This window comes from Scleropages formosus, chromosome 15 (genome assembly GCF_900964775.1).
Source record: "Scleropages formosus chromosome 15, fSclFor1.1, whole genome shotgun sequence".
Lineage (NCBI taxonomy): Eukaryota > Metazoa > Chordata > Actinopteri > Osteoglossiformes > Osteoglossidae > Scleropages > Scleropages formosus.
In genome coordinates, this window is record NC_041820.1 from 10,928,446 (window position 1) to 10,948,406 (window position 19,961).

The 19,961-nt window shown below is 43.6% G+C and overlaps 1 protein-coding gene across 1 annotated transcript in view; it reads left to right on the top strand.

Annotated features, from left to right (window-relative positions):
* ush2a (Usher syndrome 2A (autosomal recessive, mild)) overlaps positions 1-19,961 on the top strand; it is a 195,942-nt gene that overhangs the window by 173,633 nt on the left and 2,348 nt on the right. The window contains exons 61-69 of the mRNA XM_018726893.2: positions 9,028-9,255; positions 9,861-11,359; positions 12,518-12,839; positions 15,953-16,159; positions 16,540-16,778; positions 17,827-18,044; positions 18,282-18,458; positions 18,700-18,783; positions 19,687-19,928. Of these exons, the coding sequence (XP_018582409.2) occupies positions 9,028-9,255; positions 9,861-11,359; positions 12,518-12,839; positions 15,953-16,159; positions 16,540-16,778; positions 17,827-18,044; positions 18,282-18,458; positions 18,700-18,783; positions 19,687-19,928 (3,216 nt within the window). The remainder of the gene's footprint in view (positions 1-9,027; positions 9,256-9,860; positions 11,360-12,517; positions 12,840-15,952; positions 16,160-16,539; positions 16,779-17,826; positions 18,045-18,281; positions 18,459-18,699; positions 18,784-19,686; positions 19,929-19,961) is intronic.

A 19,961-nucleotide genomic window follows, 5' to 3' on the forward strand; every position in this document is an offset into this window, starting at 1 on the left:
TGTGAAATAAAGAGTAGAATTCAGCAGAGTCACATGCACACGGAATTTTAATGGTATTTTTGTGATAATGCTCATTTTTGAACGGAGCAAACTTCTTTGTGTGTTTGAATTGCTTATTATGTTATATGGCATGGCTCTGCATCTCTTGATCAAATCAACATCTAGGGCTATCTCGCTTACAGAAAGCACATAGGGGGTTGGCTCCAAGTAACCCAGTAGGGAACCAATGAGAATGAATATACTTTCAAGATCCCCATCTGACACAGAATTGTGAGTGAGACACTGACAATGATAAGGGGAAAGAACAAGAGAAAAGTAGAAAATGCACAACACTGTATTTAAGTACTACAGAGAAATTTCAAACAGTCTCATATTCTGTTTTGAAAATGAGTATTTTAAACAATTCCTTACAAACTGGCTTGTTCAAATAATTTTTTTGACTTGCTCCCTTCCTCTTGAATTTCAACACCCCCCCCCCCCCCCCCTATATTTTGGTTGTGTTTTTAGAAAACTGACCCACAACTTAAATGTTTGTGCAGTCTTTGTGCATACAGTTCTTTTTGCCAATAAGTCTGATGACCAAATCAAGTCTTGGATTTGCAGATGTCCTCATCCAGCACTGGATTGAATTACGACAACAGTGATTAGGCCAGTGAAAAATATTAACAAAAATTGAATAGCAAGCATTGTTGACTTTTCTAAAATCCACAAAGGTCTATTATAATTGAATTATCTTTCATCGTTGCCACACACTTCTGTAACTTATAATTGAGTTCGTACAACTCATATATTGAAGTATTTGGAATGAATCTGACATTTTCAATAAATAACTTAATACATTTTAAGACAAAACGGCTTTGTTTGAATGTATACGGTATAAGGTCAAATTTTGAAAAAGTCAAGCAGAACAGCTAGTTGTTCCTAAAAACAAAATATCTCACCGTGATTTCTCCTCTTACACCATTTGAGTCTATTAATTCTTCACAATGTTATTTTCTTCCTGAGGCTGTATCACAAAACAGTACTGTACTATTATTTCTTCAGTTGCCTACAGTTGTAGGCTAATGTTACATTTAGAAAAATCATTCCTGTCTCAAAGGTTCCAGGGCCCCTTTATGTTTCTCATATCATGTATCATGTCCTCAGTGGAGCTGCTTTAATTAAATGCCAAGAAGGCAGACAGTACAAGAGAGGGAGATGCACCCAAAGTTCCCATGATTCTTTGCTCTCCCCCTCTGAGCCCAAGATGGATGCACAGCAATAGACAAATTAATTATTTGCGATGCAATTAATGAACGTCATCATGGATAGTTTTTTCTCAGCTCCTCCTTTCTTATGAAATAATTTACAGTTGCCACCATGTTCTCTTGGCAGTCCTTCCAGATTCTTGACCTCTGAAAGTCTGGGTGGAAGGGAATGCATGATATCAGGTAGTTTGCTGTTAATCAGGTGGTAATTAATTTTCTCTGCATCTTTGGGCCTCTGAGTTATGACCCTGACCTGATGAAATTTGCTGTAGTTTTTTTCTTTTGTTATTTTTGGACTGATTTTTCCTCGGCATGAACAAGGAGCAACTTTGCTTCACTGATGGTAGTAATAATAGCAATTCTGAGAGTTTAAGAGCTTGTCTTACCCTTACAAATAGGATTTGCCCTTGATGTGATGTAGGAAAAGAAAACTTTGAATTGCATCACCATTATACAGACTATATTTGTAATTGGAACATGCAGACATACTGTATATTGTACTTATCCTGAAATTCTCTAGTATGTATGCATCTCCCCAGCTGTATAAATTGGAAATAAATGTATGTAGCTTAGTATACAAACCTAACACTGAAAGTTTTCTTTGGCAAAGGTGTCAGGTATGCAAGTTATTTATTTTTATTATATTTTATTTTTTCTATTTTAATTTTGTTGCTGGAGTCATTCCCTTCCTGTGTACTTTCTTGTAATAAAAGATCCATTTACATAGTCTAAGGATGGAGAAACAATGGTTTTCCCAACTCCCTTTTGTTCTACATTATTTTATTTTACATTATTGTACTTTGTGTGCAGCTTTGACATCAAGCAATTATTAGGTCTTCATTGTTCAGACACATCTGCCCATCTATTCATAAAGTTTCAAGGACAAGAACTGATAGATAGATAGATAGATAGATAGATAGATAGATAGATAGAATGTCACACTTAGACAAGTGCAAGACTGTAAAACTCCATCAGCCCACCACTGTAAAAGCCCACATCATGAGTGTATACTAAAGACAGTCAGCATGATGTCTCAGCACACCCCTGCTTGCCCTGTGTCCAAGCTCCTGTCACCCTGAACACCAGACCTCTGTTGAGAAAACACAAGCGGCCTCCTCGAGGCGAGCTGCAGATCCCCCGAACACCTAAAACCCGCTGCTGTCACAGTTGCTGCTCTCAGCTGGATAAAACATCCAGTGAAGTGACAACAGAAACCATAAACAAACTCTGCAGCTGTTCCGCATCCATTCTCAACAGAACTCTAGTGTACTGATGTAGATGTGTGCATATGAGTACAGCAAAGGACACAGAAAATTACACTAAGGATAAACTCTAAAGAAAACTAAGATTGAGAAAAAATAAAGACTAAAGAAAGGTAACAGTAAGAGAACATGTAAAATACACCGCAGCCAAATTTGTGAAGTTTTTTTTTTCTCGTCCTTATTCATATAACATACCATGTGTCATCTTGCCTACTCTGCTGCCCTCCTCTTTTTCTGAGATCCAGATTGGGTACTGGATTTCAACTATTTCCGCCATCACTGTTGTGCTTGTCAACTTTCAATTGTAACCAGCCACCCTCCACAGAGGGGGTTGCAACGTGGTTATTAGGGCAATTTCTCAGGGCTACATTTATAATCCATTGATCCTGCTGGGTCTTTTTTGGCACAGGCTTTGTGCTATATCAGCTGTCCCCCTCTCCGTGTCGATATTTGGCCCGTAGTTGGCTGTCTATTGATTTTTCTGTAGCCAACTGTTGAGTGACTACAGGTTGATTCTCTGTCATGAAGTTCACTGATTTTGAGGGAAGAAAGGATACGATAGCGATGAGGGTATGAGCCATGTCATTTGGAAGGATTTACTCTAAGTAAATTGCTTGGTAATGACTTTTTAGGAATTCATGATGGGGGATATTTTCCAAGTAAGGAGAAAAACTAGGATGCACTCCATGCATTCTGGATTGCAAAAAACCACAGATTGCACCGTGCAAATTTTCTTCATTGCACACATGCTGGTTTAATGTCTCCTGCGTTCACAAAATTTTTGTTAATATATATGTAATTAGTATTGTTTCATGAATGCACTGAACACATGCTGTGAGTTGTACCCAGTATGCAGACAACACCAGAGTCCTGCATTGGCTGGAATTGCTGTTTCTGGTTCACTTACTGTTTCCGTGTAGTTTTGTTCAGTAAATAAAAGGTATAGGTGCTCTTGTGTATGCTGTTGCTCTTGGCAGAAGTGTGGTGTAGAAGTCGAAACTGAGCCCCACAGCAGATGGCGAGATGTTCAGCGCTGCTCATCAGTAACATTCGGTAATGTAGCGTTGACGGGAGCCCGCCGTGCAACGCCACGCGCCCGCCCGTGCAGGCCCGTCCCGGCCCTCGTTTTGGGCAGCTATCGATCCCTGGCCGGGCCGGGAGCCCCCGCTCTGTGCCAGCGGCGGTGATTAATGGGGGCGTCGCACCGATTGGACTGAATGAGGGTACGCAGCGCAGGCGGTCAATGCAGCTTGGAATGAAGGCCCTTGCCAGCATGCACAGACATCTCTCCCCTCCCCCCATCATCACCACCATTACCAAGCACTTACCCATCCTACACAAGGAATTAATCGAGCCCAGTTTGATTCTATAAAGAACCAACCTTTCTGAGTGCCAGTCAGTTTTTTCCGTTTTCTCAGTTATTTATTTATTTATCCCCCTCCTTTTCCTCTAGCTCCCCCAGCCTATCCCTTTCCAGATGTTGCACAGTGGCCCTGTGCAGAAGCAGCGATGGGAGGATGTATTAATACATCCTATTGATTAGATCAGGACCCCTGACAGTCATTTGCAGAGATACCATCTGGCCGCCGTTCCGACGCCTTCACCGAAACAGGACGTGACACCTTATTAATCTCAACTCTCGCGCTATAGACAGTTTGCCTTTCCTGCCGAACCCTGGGCTCTGCCGGAGTGGCAGAGAGGCAGGAGGACCTGAAGGGTGCAAGAAATTAAGGTTATTACACAAATTGAGCCATATGGTCCAAATATTTCAGCACTGAAATTTACTAGGCAATAAAAATTGCTCCTGCCTTCCTAATGGTGTAAATTACAGTTTAACCACTGCTCTAATGATGTCCTTCTGCCGCCTGTAACCACTCTAACATGAAGGACATTGTTTAAAAAATACCCAGGAAAAAAAGAGAGAGAAATGCCAGCAGCATGTTTACAATCTGTTAGTTTATCATTAAGAACACAGTGAAGGCTGCATAAACGTAATGGGGGATTGCTGGACCATGGCTCACTGTAGACATAGAACGCATATGGAGAAGTCTGATAAAGGGCGGAACTGCAACCACAAGTAGCCGTTTTAAAGAAGGAGCATGCTAATAATGCAGTGATTAAAAATAACACACAACCTTCAAAGGGTTGCACCCTTTTAGCTAAACCCTGGTGACAACGTTTGATTGGTATTGAGTTTTCCTGTGCACCCTGTTTGTCTTTTTTGTTCTAGACAGTAACCCTTGAGATGGTCAATGCATCTGTCTCAGCCACAGCTTTACCGTCCTTACATGGGTCAAATGGCTGTGTTGTAAACACTCAGATAATTCCTTCTGTTTCTATTCATTCACAGACAAATCATTTGGACCATATTGTTGCAAAGAAATACATTTGTTTACTCTCAAGTGTCTTTGTTGAAACAGCTGTGTTTTTGTGCTACAGATATAAGTATGTGTCAAGTCCTGCATTAATGAAATCAGCCGTGTGGCCGAATGCCTTTCGCCATCCTACTGAAGAACAATCAGCAGTTCCTAAAAATCAGTCTGGAAACACATTCAAAACCTTGCATGCCATCACTACGACTTTATTCTTTTCAGGTATTTAGCTCTACAGTATTTATAGTTGTGTTCCTGCTTTTCCTCTTGAGAATAAGGAGACACTTTTTGATCTGAGAGGAGAGGAAAAGGCACTAATCTGCCTTTGGACAGGCTGGTTTGTTAAATGGGTCTTTAGGATGTCTGCGAAGGGTCTGGAGAAGTGGGTTCATTAGGCCATGGCCCTCATCAATGCGCACCCACTCTAGACCCTGGAACAGACACAGCTGGGACAGACCTCCATTCCCTGATTCAAGAGCCCTTCATGTGATTGAAGTCCTTCTCTTCTCCTCGAGGCTTATGGATAAACAGTTAATAATTAAAGTAGAGATTGGACTGCAAATCTGCCAGACTTTCTGTGGCTTGTGTTATGCTGACCTGTTTTACAGGCAGGCAGTAACGCAAACTTTTTTTGTGTGTATTAAAAGAATGAACTCTGAGGGAAGTGAAAAAAGTTCAAGTGAATGGCGCTTTCCATGGTGCTGAAAGAGCTACATGCAAATTTAAGAAAGTTTACTGCTTTATTAATAATTTTCTGTAAAAAAGAGACAATCTATTTCTTTTCCCCCCACAGTTTATAGAAATCCTTTTGGGCATATTAATTACAGAAGCTCAAGATTCAGCACTTTACACTGGACAGTTTTTATAGAACTCACAGTCATGACATCGTGTATGACGTGAAGTGGAGATTGCAGAGCTGGAGTTATGTGAAGTTTAACCAGTTTTCTTTTAGATTTTTTACCTGCTAGCACAGGCAGTTACATCCCCTGGTGCCACTCAAATTGGAGAGTTGGAAGTATTTATTAAAATCCCAAAATGAGGCAAAATGTGTGCGACCCCTTCGGCAGAACAAGGTCACGCCGATCTTTGTCCTCACGCTGACTAACTGAGGTCAGTCACCAGGCTGGAGAACAAACGCTGTCGGCAGAGTTGAGTGGCGCATCTCGACCGTGCCGCAGGCCTACCGGTCGGCTTCAAGCCGCCAAAAAATAATCATGGCAGCCAGTGTGACGTGGGCACACCTAAATGAAATCTCCCAGCAGTCCGCAGTCTTCCCTGAGGAGGATTCGCATGTTCCCAGCACACGGCATGGCAATCACAATGCAGTTCCACTGGTTCACTCACGTCACTCCTTTGTTACAGCTTGCAGCTACATTTCCCTTTTGTTCTGTGCAAAGTCGATTTCTTTTTTTCTTATTGCACTTCTGGTATTTTATTAGTATTTCCACAGTCTGTGGTAGTTAAACATTTCTTGGTATTCACCACTATCTCCCAGACTGTTGCTATACATTTTTAAGAATTTAATTTTTTTCATGAGAAGTCTTTGACAGCAACACAGTGACTTCTGCGGATTTTTCTCTTTTCAGGTTGTTTTGGAATTTTTCTGTTTTTTTTATTCTTATATGGCACTGATGGTTTCTGTGAAGCAGACAATATGTATTCAGCTGTAACAATTAAAACACTTGTTAATACACTAGTAGAAATAGTGCATTAAAGAGTACAAATGGGGCATCTGGTAGGATTAGGGTTAGAGTTGCTGCCTTTGGACTCAAAGGTCACAGGTTTGAATGCCACTTACAGATGTAATACCCTTGAATTAGGTACGCACCCTAAATTGCTCCAGTAAAGTCACCCAGGTGTATAAATGAGTAAATAAGTTTCATAGTTATAAAACCAGGTCATCCCTTTTTAGGGAATGCTTTTCAAAGTTTTTCAAAATTTCGAAATTTTTGAAATTCTCAAATTCTGGTACTATGTGAAATCACAGGGGTTTGCGACAGTTCGTACGTATGGAAATGAGTCACTCATGCACCTTTGAAGGGTCAAGAATCTCTGTTTTGAACTAATCAGCATAATTTTTGTGACAAATACACATGGTTATTCTTAATTAAAATCATCATCTGGCCTTGTGTGCTCCCACTGCTGTCAGGTAAAATAACATATATGCAGACACGACGAGGCAAGGAAGACCTGCTTTCCATATGGAAAAAGAAAAGGTCGAAAGCCTTTCTTTTTCTTCAAACAAACGAGGAATTTCTCAGAACTGAGCCATAACATGTTACATCTAAGTACATTTTGATGTTTCTGTAATGCATCAGTGAATAAGCCTTTCCACATGGGTTTGTTACTAATATGAAATTATGTGCAAATTTGTTTACACTTGGAAGTGGCTGTGTGGAGGATCTCCGGAGTTACACCTGTTTGCATTCGTGAATTGACCATGTGCTGCATTAAGAACTGTAGGGTTTAATATTTTCAGCTTATGAAGTTCTGTCATCCAGTGACTCTCATCTTGTACAGAACTGCATGAAGTTTTACTGTTCAATCTATTTAGAGTTTGAAACATATGATTTAAACTGCACTATCCTTTTTTTACATCCCTGACTGTTGAACTTATGAAGTCTTTATTTGCCATTGACTTCTTATGGAAATAAGTTGCAACAGGAACCATTTTCTTAAAATACCACATTAATTTTCAGACATGATGCTGAGGGGAAAAAAATACCTCCAGCTGAGTTGTTCAACTGGCCTTCAGCCTTGTTCATATGTACTTCCATTCATTTGTATATGTTTATGGGGAAAAAGTCTCCTTCCCATTTTCATATGGCTGCACAGTCTATGCCTGTTAATTTAAGTGTATAAGAAATCCCTCTAATGAAAACTTAAACACTTCCACTTTTAAGGCTCTAAGCCATAAACATTTATTTAGAAATCTATAACAAAATCAATTCTCTTAGTCGTTTTTTAATGGCCGCCTTGAGTGTCTTGGATGAACAAGCGGGCGGTCGCTAATGGCTTAGGTATCCATGTTGAGCTAAGTGTTTGATAGCATTGCCATCTAGGGGCGGGAAACGATCCTCTGTGCTGAAATAAAGCTGCAAGAAACAGCTGTCGCCATTGACAATGTGCATATGTTTTCTGTTTTATAGTCCACGCACTTTCCATATTTCACAGCATGAAAGATACCTTTAAATGTCCCAGAGCTTCCTGCCATGTAATGAATTTGGTGTCTAATCTGTTGGGAAAAAAAGATTATTGTTTGCGTGGGAGCTTATGCTGTTGTTTTTTGGCGCTGTTTAAGTGGCTGCATTTGCAAAAGAACTTCCCTCCCCCCCCCTTTTCAGAAGGGGAATTATTAATCTTGTTTGCTGTTTAAAAAATGCAGGCGGGAAAAAACCTATTTAAAAATCGTTATCGGACTTGTATTTTGCCAGCTTTGTTCTCTGATCTTACAAGCTGTCCCACATTATGCAAATTCCGCACTCATGGCTTGCACTCTGCGGCAGAGGGACGCTGTGGTCCCGGTTTATCCAGCATGTGCAGGAGGCACTTTCACTGCTATTCGCACTGTTCCCACCACCACCACCACCACCACCGCGCCCCCAACTGGAACTTGGGCCTCGGTGCGCGTGCCAGCAGCCGCTCCACCGAGAGTCGTATTGGGAAAGTGACAACCGACAGTTCAGCGTAAAGCACAACTGAAAATGGTTTCATGAAGCACCGGGGACATTGGTTGAAAGTAATGCATGTCTATGATATGAGCATATCCGTAAATTATTGTGAAAAACTTGTCCCCGTGCACCACCAGTGAGGGTTGCTCTTGTTTTATTTGTATTTATTCGGTGGATGTCCAATTTGGGTTTGCTTTGTGTGTGCTCCAATGTCCAGTTCAGTTTTATAAACAAATGAAGAAGTCTAAAGACCATCTATGGAATGGCTGGAGTAAGGAAAAATAAATATAATAAATGTTTCATATAAAATAAACCGGGGGTTCTGAGCACCTACCCTCTATGTTTGATTATACTTCTGTTTCTTCTGTCTCTATTAAATACAAGCAGCCATTCATTTACTTTGAATTTAGCAGTTGTCCAGAATCACTGTGCATACATATTGATAAAGTACCTGTCTGTCGTTGCTTGTGTTCAGGGCAGCAAGCAGGAGGCACGCATCTTTGGCCTGGAGCCTTACACCACCTACAGCCTGCGTATGGAAGCTGTCAATATGGCCGGCAGCACATACAGCCCCTGGGCAGTGGTGCGCACCCTGGAGGCCCCACCCACCGGCCTGGCCAACTTCACCGTGGAGAAGCGAGAGCATGGCCGCGCACTGCTGTTGCGCTGGCCCGAACCAGCCACGCCGAACGGGGTCATCAAGGTACCGGGCCATGCGTCACAAGCTGACACGTAGAAGGCATTACGCAACATGCTGCAAACCAATACATCTGCCCACAGCAACCATATCAGCACTACCAGCTTTCTGTCATTTCTCCACCCTGCTGTCTAGAAGAAGTGTATGAAGGTAGAATTAAAGGCACAGCCTCATCAATATGTATTGATTGGACCTTTAGCAAAGTAAATAGATAAATGCAAATTCAGCCAGGCAGTGAAATATACATCCCATAAGACAGCTTCCTGAATCTGTGTTTAACAGAATTAATAACACCTGAAAACTTTGTTTTCAATAAAAGAAGTACCATAGCACATTAAACAGTCCATGTATAATTGCTCTGCAGTTTTAGATTCAAAAAAACTTGAAGGTGTTTTGGAATGATGCTTGTTGCTTAAGCAGTATTTCATTGTCATACTACATCTTGCTTCTCTAGAACATAGTCATGGGAATTCTTAGTTCATTAGTGATATAATTTTTGAGTTGTTAATACACTATGTGTCAAATTTTGTTTCATTCCTTACCATGCTTTGGTGAGTTTAATATTGTTTTAAGGTCATTTTTGATGAGCTGCTCTAATCCCTCACCCACAGGTGTATAAAATCTACAATGAGGGCAATCTGGAGTTCAGCGGACTGTCACGTCAGTTCCTGTTCCGGCGCCTGGAGCCCTACACGGTCTACACCCTGGTTCTGGAGGCTTGTACGGAGGCGGGCTGCACCAGGACCACCCCACAGGCTGTCATCACGGAGGAGGCCCCACCTTCCTCCCAGCCTGCCCCAGTAGCCTGGCATGTGGGAGCAAGTAGTGTGGAGTTGCACTGGTCTCCACCCACCCAGACCAATGGCAGGATAACCCAGTACCAGGTGATCAGCTTGGCTCAGGGGGTGGATGGCATTGAGCATGAAAGTACCCTTTTCACAGAAAATAGAATACAAGCAAGCAGTTTCTCCCACAACATCACTGGTTTACACCCGTGGACTAGATACAAGTTCCGGATACGAGTCTGGAACACAGCGGGTTATGCTGACAGTGCCTGGACAGCGGTGCATACCCGGCAAGCACCCCCAAAAGGCCTTGCACCTCCCACGGTTACCCATGTTCAGGGCAACCCTTATGCAGTGCTGGTGTCATGGAAGCCCCCAGAGGAGCCCAATGGAGTTATTCTTTCATATCGGATCCAACGAAACAGTTTCGGCTTCCACTTTAGTTTTGACTCCAGTGTGTTCAACTACACTGATGAGGATCTGGCTGCATACACTCCCTACAGCTACGCAGTCATTGCCTGTACCATGGAGGGCTGTGTCACAAGCCCACTGCAGGAGATCATAACATTGGAGGCACCCCCTGTTGCAGTGGCACCACCAACAGTGACTGAGGTCTCCTCAACCTACGTCAACGTTTCCTGGACTGTGCCACCTATCCAGAATGGAGTGATCACAGGCTACTCTCTAAAGCTTAATGGTGAAGAGATCTACAGTGGGAAAGAACCACAAGCGTCAGTCTCGGGTCTGCAGCCACACAAGTACTACCAGCTGATCCTGGTTGCCTGCACGAATGGTGGCTGCATGGAGAGTCTGCCCACATCTGTCCACACAAGTGAAGCCCCACCTACAGGCATGGGTGCCCCTGTCCTGAAAGTGACAGGCTCCGAATCTGTGGAGGTGTTGTGGACAGAGCCTGAGCACCCCAATGGAGCTATCATGGGCTACGAGCTGCGGAGGGATGGCCTGCTCATCTACGCTGGCACCGACACCAGGTTCCACGACTTCACCCTGCTGCCAAATGTGGAGTATAGCTACACTGTGACTGCCAGCAACAGTCAGGGAAGCATCAGTAGCTCAGTGGCCAGAGCCAGGACCAGTCCCTCAGCACCTTCTGGGGTGCCCCCCCCAAGACTACAGCCATCCAGCTCTGCGGACATCCTCGTGACCTGGGACCCCCCTGTCCGTGCCAATGGGGAAATCTGCAACTACACAATCTTCACGCGGGATGCGGCCGAGCCCACCCTCAAGAGCTTTACCTTCCCCTCGGAGCACAGTGCCTTCTTCAGTCGTTCCTTCTTCCTCTCAGGCCTGAAGCCATATTACAGGTAAGTCACATCCCTCACCCAGGCTTGTCTCATGAGCCATCTTATTTAAGCATTAATACATGGTCACAGTCTCAGAGTCTAGCATAGGGCTGGTCAGCTTCTGTTTTGGAGGGCCAGTTCCACAAGTTTTCGCTCTAGCAAAAATCAGCGAGTGACTCGCTGTCTTGACTGAACCCATTTCCCTGCCTATATGAAATTTCTTGGGGAATAAGTAGAGCTGGAAGGCGTAGCCTTTCAGGACCCAGAGTTAAACAGCTCTACTCATGCATTTTCCTGAACTTTCATTTCATGACAAATAGCAGGTGTACACATGAAAGAACTATATTGAAGTTTTAAATTGTGGTTTCTATGAAACATATACAGTGACACCATGAGCTCGTTCTAAAGATCAACAGCCTTTTTGCAAGAGAATCATGTGATTGTCCTTGTTCTGCACAATGACATTACTGAGAAGTTAGTCCCCCCTGAGGAAAGTGTCGGTGATATCCCCCACACTGCACCCTTTCTGTAGAAGGAGGGAGACAGAGGAGACGGGGACGCTGAGAATCAGAAAGCAAAAAAGTCAACCTTGAGGATGTGCTCATGTGTCCATTTGCCAAGACTAGACAAAAGATGGGCGACCATTCAAATGCACTGTGATTGAAGGCCCTGCCTGTATACATATGTTGAAGTGAAATACAGATAAGCTGTGGATAATAATAGCTCATCAGCGTTATCACCAGCCCATCGCCAACCTTGTATGGCCGACCTTCCTCCTATTCTGCTCCAAGCCCTTTTCTATCGCTCCAAATGACCTGAACTGGGGAAAGGACCTCTGTCTCCTGAACCAAGGTGGTATTGGGATTGTGTGACAATCTCAGTGAATTCATTTTAGACACATCTCAATGGCTCTTGTGTCCATACACAGAATTAAATTAATGCCAAGCAGTATAAATGAAAACAGTGACCTGTGATCTGTCAGTGGAAAGTTCTAGAAATAACACCTACAGTTGTACATTCCTCTTTAAAATGACTACTTCACCAGTGTTATTTAAAGAGAATGTGTACACCATACAGCAGAGCCTTTTATTTTGCTTATTTAGGCGTAGTTGCAATGCCAGTGGTAGTTCTGTAGTTATCATCACTGTTATGACTGTTGTCTGCATACATCTGGCCTAGATATGATGTGAGACTGGAGGCCTGCACTCTGCTGGGCTGTGCTTCCAGCGACTGGGCCACAGCGCAGACCCTGGAGGCACCCCCCACTGGCCAGAGTGCACCGGTGCTGCAGCTCCAGATGGGCATGGATGGAACAGAGAACACCTTCCTGATCTCCTGGTCTCCACCGGCGCACCCCAATGGAAAGATCCAGCACTTTGAGCTGTACAGGAGGCACATCCTGGACAACACCACACCTGTAGGGGCTATGCTAGTGTACAAGAACATCTCAACATCCTACCAGGATAACAAGCTTCTTCCATACTCTCCATACGAGTATCAGGTACAGAATTTTAGCATGGGAAGGAATGGCCGCGGAAAAGTTTCAGAGTTGGACACAGTTTCGCCGTGATTAAAATTGTTCATTCTTGTAAAGGAATTTATTGCTATTAATTCACAATTTTATCGCTTTAATAACCCTCTTCTTCAAAGCACCTTACAGTTTTACATAACAGATGTTTTATTTGACCAATTCAGGTTAAGTACATTGCTTAAGGATACTACAACAGGGCCGTTCCAGGTACGTGAACAAACAACCTTCAGGTTACCAGTCTGTGCTCTTAACCACTGCGGTACTTGCTGTTACATCTACAGTAAGGTAATGGTTTTTTCTCAGGCCAAAATGCAACTCATGAGAGAACGCCAACTCGTTTATTTCTTTTGATGCAGTATCACTGCATCGCCAATTACTTAATCAAATGAGTAATACGCTTCCTTGTCCATTTCAGTCCGGTGTGCTTGGTCAATGCTGAACGTCTATTCACGGGTACTGGCAGGATGCGCCAGACCGCTTTAATTGACAGTCTACCCTTTAGAACAAAACAGCATTAGCATTTGATTGTGACGCCTGCGAGGTGCAGGGCCTAGGCGGAAACAGTCTGATTAGAGTTTGCCTTTTTTGTTTGTTCTTAATTGTGAGCAGAAAATTATGACACGATACAGAAGGCTGGGAATGGTGGAGGATCACAGGTGAGGGTCACCACAATGCCAATGATTAGGGGTCGAGCCAACAGAACTAGGGTTTCTTGCTTTAAAGAGTACAGAAGTGTTCAGAAAATCTTTTTATTCCACTGTATGCATTCAGTGAAACATTTTAACTTTGGAACAACTGTGAACAATGCTTAAAATAAATGCTCAAAGATCAACTAGGAAATACTTTTGAGTAGTAGAGGTATTATTAGACATATCAAAGACAGAGACTTATGTTTAAAATAATATTTAAATTAATAACTAACTGATCACTAACAATGTGAGCCAGACACATAGGGGCATTTCAGGTATTAAAAAGCTTATTTGCATAAAACTAAATGATAAAGATTTAAGAGTGGTACTAATTTTAACTGTATAATAATAAGAGAGCTGTTGTAATGACGTCGTCTCTGTTCGTGTCACAAGGTAGGCCAGGAATTTTGCAAGTGTATAAAGTGTATAATCTTGTCCCTATTGCTATTTGAATATCTATTCATGTCAAATCCAGTCTGTCAGAACAATCAGATGGAAAGAGTGATGAGACTTTGAGCCGCTCACCCTCCCTTTCCGTGTCACTCCCCCCTCCTCTTCGGTGACCTTTTCTGCATCTGGGTGACAAGACGGCCTTTCTGTGACCCTCCACAAATGCTGACACGCAACTCTGACACTTCGGCAGCTGGGCCTCGCAAGGAATGCCAATTCTACCGACGCTGGTTGCAGTCCTCGCGTATTGCCACTTAGATCTATCATCCTGATTGATCACAGTGTAATTGCCTATTATTGAGGCTAATTTAACCCTATACACTGGTACATCCATCTGCCACCTCGGTTACGTCTGACAATCTACAAATTACTTACTCATGCAAATCCCGACCTGCTGTGACCTTTTATGGTATTCATGCGTAATTATACAAATGCTTCCCGATAAATAAGATTACCTCACTTTCCATGTGTTCGCTTACCCATTGATGAAGGTGAAATTTGATTTTCATGCAGATTCGTCCAAGAGGTCTTCTTTAATATGTGCTGATGTTTGGGCTGAATATGCCTACAGTAGTTAAGGTGAACACCTATGGCTAGTTCTCTTGTTGATGTTTCCTTCCTTTAGAGAACAAATATCCTAACAGACACAAAAAGTGAAGTTCAGCACTACTGAGAATCAAAAAATGTGCACAGCCAATATGGTCTGCCTTCCTACTGAGCTGCTTTCCGTTGCAGCATATTTTCTAAACATTTTGAGTGCCCGTTACCCTGTAGGATTAGCTATGAAATCTAATCCATCCATCCATTATTAATAACAGCTTGTCCAATACACGATAGTTCCAGAGCCTATCCCAGAAGCACAGGGTACGACGCAGGGTACACCCTGGATGCAATGCCAGTCCAACACAGGGCGCACACACACACACACACACACACACACACACACACAAAATTCACAGCCACCAATTCATCTAAACTGCACATCTTTGGACTCTGGGAAGAAACTGGAGCATCTGGAGGAAACCCATGCCAATAGTAGGGGGTCTAGGGGTTAGAGCTGCTCCCTTTGCATTTGGGGGTCACAGCTTGAATCCCACTGTCTGCTGTAGTACCCTTAAGTGAGGTACTTTCCCTAAAATTGCTTTTATAGAGTTGTATTAATGGGTAAAAATCTGTGGGTAGACTAACATCGCAAGTTGCTTTGGAGAAAAGTTAAATGTGTAAATGAAATTAAATGAACATTCAGACTCCACTCAGAGTGAGTTTGATTTGCAATCATGTCTAACCCTACAGACCAGGAACTGAGAGGCACCAGCACTGCTCGCTGTTCCTCCATGCTTTCCTGTAGTATAAATATTTAAAACCACTGATATAAGAACACCGTTGTTTTACTATTCAGTACTTTCGTTTGGTGGTGTGAATTCAGTTCAATTCATTTTTATAGAGCGCTCTTGTCACACAGTGACGAAGGGTGCTGAACAAAGGCATTGGCTCAGGGGACAAAGACAAAGAAACAAATAAGGCAGTTGACTATATACTACAGCAATACATTATCCATGCAGTTATTGAAGCTATAAGTATGCCTACTGGCCACGAAGAAAGGAACAAAAAACTCCCAACCGAAAGTCAAGGGAGAAAAAAACCTCTTGGGGTCCAAATTCCAATGGCTGCCCACCCTCCTGGGCATTTTAGATTAAAAACTCATAAGTCAATTCACAAGTAATAATGACATTGTAGCTGAGTGTTGACTTGATGCCCCAGTTCATAAAAAGTATGTCTCGTACGTCTGATTATTGATTTTGTTTGAGGACGATCGGGGTGATGTGACTGTACAGTCAGTCAGGGTGATCTGACCAAGTTGACGCAACCCTGTGATGTACAACCTGCACATCTGACGTCTTTTAAGGGCGTTTTTGCATCCACCCACTGTGTCCGTGTCTGTAGGTGTGGGCAGTAAATTCAGTGGGCCGCTCTGCCAGCCCCTGGGCCTGGGGAAGGACAGGTCCGGCACCGCCCGAGGACGTGCCCCCCCCCACCTTCCAGCTCATCCGTGCCACATCAGCAGTGGTGGACATCAGCCCCCCAACCAAGCCCAATGGACTCATCAGCCTGTACAGGGTGTTTGCTGAGAGCAAAGGCACAAACCTTCTGGTACACACTTTTTTAATGCCACTATGGCCCTTTATTGTAAAAAATTTCACTTGTTGACCCAGACACAGAGTAAAAGACTATAGTTAATGTAGGAGAAGACATACAGTATGTTGTGCATACTATCTGGGGTCATTTTTCCACTTACCTTATTTTTTACTCGTGTTATAAATGCCTGTGGCAAAAAGTTTAAGGAAGGATTCTTTAACATGCACAACATAGTAGCTTACTGTATGGCCCCTTGGGGGACTTGAAGAGGCAACCTTCAGGCTACATCAAGTTTCCTTAACCAACATGCTACCATCTTTAACTTTTTACCCACAACACCCGCAGAAATAATGGCAACTGAACTATCCTTGCGTGCTTCTCTCTTGCTTCTCCAGCTGTCTGAAGGAACCTCCCGCCAGCAGACTCTCTACGGCCTGCACCCCTTCACGCTCTACTCAGTGAGGGTTGAGGCCTGTACTTGCTTTCTGTGCTGCACCCGTGGTCCCCCCAGGGAGTTACTCACCCAGCCAGCTCCCCCAGCCCAGCAGCCCCCGGCCCGCATCGCTGTGCTGACTTCACGCTCAGCCCTGACCGAGTGGGACCAACCGCTCTCGCCTAATGGCATCATCGAGAGGTATTGTTACCAGCATATAAAGATGTGAAACTATACCTGCCCCTGAGTGTCACCGAGCATTACCTCCATAGCAGCGTCGTTCTGGAGGACAAATTATCCCGTGCGCTATGAATGCCATATATGTACAGTAGATCAGGATGGTTGGGACAACCAATTTGAGGGTAAAGCTGAATAAAGAAACTGTCACTCTGTATTCAAGGACAAAGAATCTATATTAATGACAGAAAGGGTAACAGTTCAGAGCATGACCTTGAAATGTGAAGGTTGCTGGTTTAAGTCCAAGCTACCATGAAACTACAAACCTGTCCATCTCTATATATTGTAAGCTGCTTTGGATGAAATCAACTAAGGAACAAATTAACAATAACAATCAAATGAGATGCAGTACCAATGTCACGACTACGTCTGCACCACAACCAGCAGCACCTGACTCCAGTTAAGCACCTGAAGGCAATTGCAGCAGTCAGTTATAAAAACCATCCTCAGCTTCTTCCCAGTTGCGGAATCTCTTTGAGACAACTGTCCTCTTGCATTCATGGCTCTTCTTCAGTACCTTACCCAGCCTCCTCCCTGTTCCCACGCCCAGCTCCTTGTCCTTGTCCCTGTTCCTGTTTCCTACGGCATCGACCACGACTTCGGATTTTCTCCTCAGACCCCGTTTGCGCCTCGGATTGAACCACGCTTGTCCTCGACTCTGAGTATTGCCTAGCCCCAAGTATCTTTCTAGTAAACGGTTCTGCAATTGGGTCCACATCTGCTCTGTGCGACAGCCAAGTCTAAGTACACCTTTTCACAAGGTTTTTGGTCAAACAAGTTTCATTAGGAAGTGAGCCCCATGTCTTCCCAGTTCTCCTGCAGCTGTTCCCAGAGATGGAGGACACTTGAGTGTTGCTTTGCTTTGATTCTTCTACCCAGTTTGTCCCATACAAGTCTTGTCCACGTCACCCATGTGGTGTAGTGTTATGTAGATGACAATTTAGCAGTTATACTTTGTGCAGGGAGTTTAGCCTGTCTGGGTCTTATTCCCCTCTTTGTGTTACTCCTCCAGCTGTGAGCTCCACATACACACTGCCTGTCCACAGACTCCCCAGCCCATAGCTACCACCTGCACCCCCGGACCAGATGAGACATGCTTTTTTGGTAAAGAGCGGAGCTTCAACATTACAGGCTTGGAGCCGTACACTGCATATAAGCTTCGTGTGGCCTGTTACAACAACATGGGCAGCGCCGCCTCCGAGTGGACTCCCTTTGCTACGCTGAAAGAACGTAAGGACCGTATCTTTCCTGCCCCTAGTGGTAGCTAATATGTTTGAAATTCCCTGCCCCCCCCCCCCCACCGATTAGGTCCTACATTGTCTTTCTGCCTTCAGCCCTTCCTGCTGAGCTCACGACCGTTTTGTCTGTTAAACACTTTCCTTTGCTGCTGAAGCCTGAGATAAATGTTTAATGAAGTCTGTATGTCTGTCACATTATTGACTCCACCCTCTTATTGTTCTTGTCCAGTCCCCCAGTACAGAGCTCCGTTTCTAGTGCAGAGTAACCTGACCACGATGTTCCTGGAGTGGAGCCACTCGTTTGCCCTCAACGGGGAGCTACGGGACTTTGTTCTCACAGAGAATGGGTTGCGCATCTACAGTGGCTTTCACACCTCTATATCTATCCCCCGCACATCCGACAAAAGTACGTTCTCTGCCTGTCCCTCCATCCACAGACTGTTATCTACATGTACCTCTCCACTCTCTGTACGTGAACACAGTAACACTACTACCGCTGTACACATTAACATGTAGCTCTCCACTGTTTCTGCAATAAGACTCAATGAGAAGATAAAGTGTCGCACAACATGAATAAAGCGATGTTTCATTTTCACAACCTTGTCAGAAGAAAAATTATTTTGTAATGTAAAATGGGATTTTTGTAGCCTTTGTCTTCCAAGTCACCTGCAGCACCGACATGGGGAGCGCCACCACGCCTCTCATCACGTACAACACAGCGACTGGCATTGGTGAGTCCCTCCTATCTGTCTGTGTGTCCTGACAGCAGACACAGCACTTTTACTTGGTATCTAAATAATAATCTTAGCTTATTCCTGTATATAGATTTGGCAATCAGACATTCAAGTTCAAGGTTTATTGTCATAAGTATAAGTACTGTGTACAAAGTGCTATGAAATTCTTGCTTGAGTGCTTCTCCACAGACTGTAGACAACACAATAGGTAGTACTACACGAAAAACAATAATGCCAGTAACAATAACAATAAATAACAATAAATAGCCAGAACACTTAAAAGTGACATACTTAAAAAGACCTTAATTATATATGTGAGACTTTTGATTTATAATGCAACAAACAAGCTATTTCAGTTTCGTAAAATTATGTGCATACAGGTAACTAATCTTAACGCTAATCTGACAAATTCATTTTTCACCGTTCATAGGCTGACAATGAAAACAGGGTTAACAGTGCAGAGCAAGGAGAGCACATCTCCAGGTTTTTTTTATAATACACACCATTCACTTTTTTACATGCTTTACTTAACTCGATAAACATGATTATAGAAGGAGGAGCAAAGTCACATGCAGGATTTACCGTAATTGTTTAATGATGCAGAAACCCTGTTTATTTTAAATACTCTGCTCTATTAGAGTATTTCTTGATTTTATTTTTATGCCATTATTGTTGGCAAAATATTTTAATTAGACATTCCATCAGACAGCCCAACCTTTTCAAAACTATCCTCAGATGTAGAAGGTTGAGTGGTGTGTACGTGCACTTTTTACCGGACGACACTCCAGAGACTGAAACACTGTTTAAAGTCATTTTAAAGAAGTACTTTTGAAGCATGCTGTAAGGGGAAGCAACTCAGCACCATCCCTTCCTCACCGGCATCGCGCCACATCGCTGCAGGACCGGTGGACCCCACGGCCGTGGGGAAGACCGGTGCGCAGGAGTCCAGGACCATGTTCTACACAGAGCTGTGGTTCATCGTGTTCATGGCCGTGCTGGGCCTCTTCCTGCTCGCTCTCCTGCTGGGACTCATCCTGCAGAGGGCACTCAAGAAGCGGCCCTTTGTGCGAGAGCGCCCCCCGCTGCTACCCCTGCAGAAGAGGAACTCCATGGGGGTGTGCCCACCTCCCGACTCCTACACGGTGAGAGAAGTCATTCCTACATCGCACATACTC